Genomic DNA, 1,908 nt, shown 5'->3' with positions numbered 1-1,908 from the left:
GTCACCAACGCAGTAAGTGTAACACAGCTCTTTTTTTGTTAGTCACTTTTTGTTAAATAATACTCTTTCAATTCAGAGCCTGGATTTTCCCCTGAGGCTAATATCCATATCATGCTGCAATCAATTGAACAGGGCAAACGATAAGGTAGAACATCATTAAAATACTCCTACTACAATGTTAAAACATTCTACATTGTGACATCATTAAAAATACTCCTACTACAATGTTAAAACATTCTACAGTGACATCATTAAAATACTCATACTACAATGTTAAAACTTTCTACATTGTGACATCATTAAAATACTCCTACTACAATGTTAAACATTGTAGTAGGACATTATTTCATTGATATCATGCAACAACTTCTTCCTGTATGTATTTTCTGATGTTTGATCAGAGATCTTTTAACAGAGTATCTCTTGTCACATTGATCACAGCTATGAGGCTTCTCTCCTGTGTGTGTTCTCTGGTGTACTATCAGGTTGTTTAGCTGAGTAAAACTCTTCCCACATTGATCACAGCTATAAGGTTTCTCTCCTGTGTGTGTTCTCTGGTGTATTTTAAGTTCTGATGAAGATGTGCAACCTTTCCCACAGTCAGAGCAGAAGTGAGATTTCTTCCCTGTGGGTCTCTGCTGATGTTTCTTGAGGTGTTTTGATGTGGAGAGACTCTTCTCTGCCTCGTCAGCATCATGAGGTTGTTGAGGCCCCCCAGAGGATCCACGATAGTCACATCTCTCTCCTGTGTGAACAAAAAGTCAGACAGATGGTTTAAGGCCCACAACAGCAAAAATCTACTGTAAAAAGGTGATGCCAACAGCGTAGCCATGATGTTGTACAAACAATGACGTCTGTAATGAATGTTCATTATTTGACATTTGTCTTAAGACAGTCAAGTGAACAACAATATTCATATTTTGTCTTGTTTTCACATTAGTAGTAACATTGACGATTGTATGCTAGAAATATGTTTTTAAAGTTGTTAAAATCCTAAGCAGTGTGCCAGACAACTTTTGGTCTCCAATATAGGCACCTTTCTGTAGGTCTATGTTATTATTAGGTGAAGTTATGGGTCCTACAGTAGGTCTATGTTGTTGTTAGGGGAAGTTATGGGTTCTACAGTAGGTCTATGTTGTTGTTAGGTGGAGTTATGGGTCCTACAGTAGGTCTATGTTGTTGTTAGGTGAAGTTATGGGTCCTACAGTAGGTCTATGTTGTTGTTAGGTGAAGTTATGGGTCCTACAGTAGGTCTGTGTTAATGTTAGGTGAAGTTATGGGTCCTACAGTAGGTCTATGTTGTTTTTAGGTGAAGTTATTGGTCCTACAGTAGGTCTATGGTATAACTAGCGGTTTCCGCATTAGCTTGGAGGAGTTTCTGCAACCAAATTGCATTTTAGCAAACAGAGGGCAGAGAGCGATGCACCTATTTTGGGGATGTCTGATAGTATTTACACCACCACTAATGATTTGTGGAGCTTCTCAAAGTCATTTTCTCTTCACCGCAAACAGTAAGTAAACAAAGTCTTACTAAAATCAATTGGCGAATGACAATAGTTCCTCAAAGTATTTGTAAAATATTTCCAGCTCTCACTCTTGATAAACACTTGACATGAAAGGGAAAAATGTTATGCTCTGATCCAGTGGAAATGTCATAAAATACCTGATTACTTCTTATCCCTTACACAAARAGCCTACAGCTGTGTCTGTCCCAAACTCACTGGCGCGGGAAACTCTCAGGGCCCAGAATATTTTATATCAAGTTTCGGACCGACCTAGGTGATAGTTGATACAATGTTTCAAGTTCTATGTAGACAGGCCATGAGCAGCCAATGTGATTTATTTTTATCTGGATATTTTCTAGCTGTTTTTATTTGTTGGCTTTATGTAGGCTATTTTTACATAGTT

The 1,908-nt window shown here is 38.0% G+C and overlaps 1 protein-coding gene and 1 long non-coding RNA gene across 3 annotated transcripts in view; one reads left to right on the top strand and one right to left on the bottom strand.

Moving 5' to 3' along the window:
• The window catches only part of LOC139025252 (uncharacterized), a 60,523-nt gene that overhangs the window by 26,226 nt on the left and 32,389 nt on the right, over positions 1-1,908 (top strand). The window lies entirely within an intron of this gene.
• LOC139025251 (zinc finger protein 22-like) overlaps positions 13-1,908 on the bottom strand; it is a 7,671-nt gene continuing 5,775 nt past the window's right edge. The window contains exons 2-3 of one of the 2 annotated variants that reach the window (XR_011476734.1): positions 261-745; positions 13-213 (exon numbers count right to left, since the gene is read on the bottom strand). Coding sequence is in view for 1 of the 2 variants with exons in the window: in XM_070440326.1 (XP_070296427.1) it covers positions 342-745 (404 nt within the window). In the remaining variant the exon portion in view is untranslated. Of the gene's footprint in view, positions 746-1,908 lie in introns of both variants that reach the window. The other variant, XM_070440326.1, reaches the window with a different exon arrangement.

Source organism: Salvelinus sp. IW2-2015, unplaced genomic scaffold (genome assembly GCF_002910315.2).
Source record: "Salvelinus sp. IW2-2015 unplaced genomic scaffold, ASM291031v2 Un_scaffold2425, whole genome shotgun sequence".
Taxonomy (NCBI): domain Eukaryota; kingdom Metazoa; phylum Chordata; class Actinopteri; order Salmoniformes; family Salmonidae; genus Salvelinus; species Salvelinus sp. IW2-2015.
Note: the sequence above shows the minus strand (reverse complement) of the source record. Positions and strands in the feature narration are given on the sequence as shown.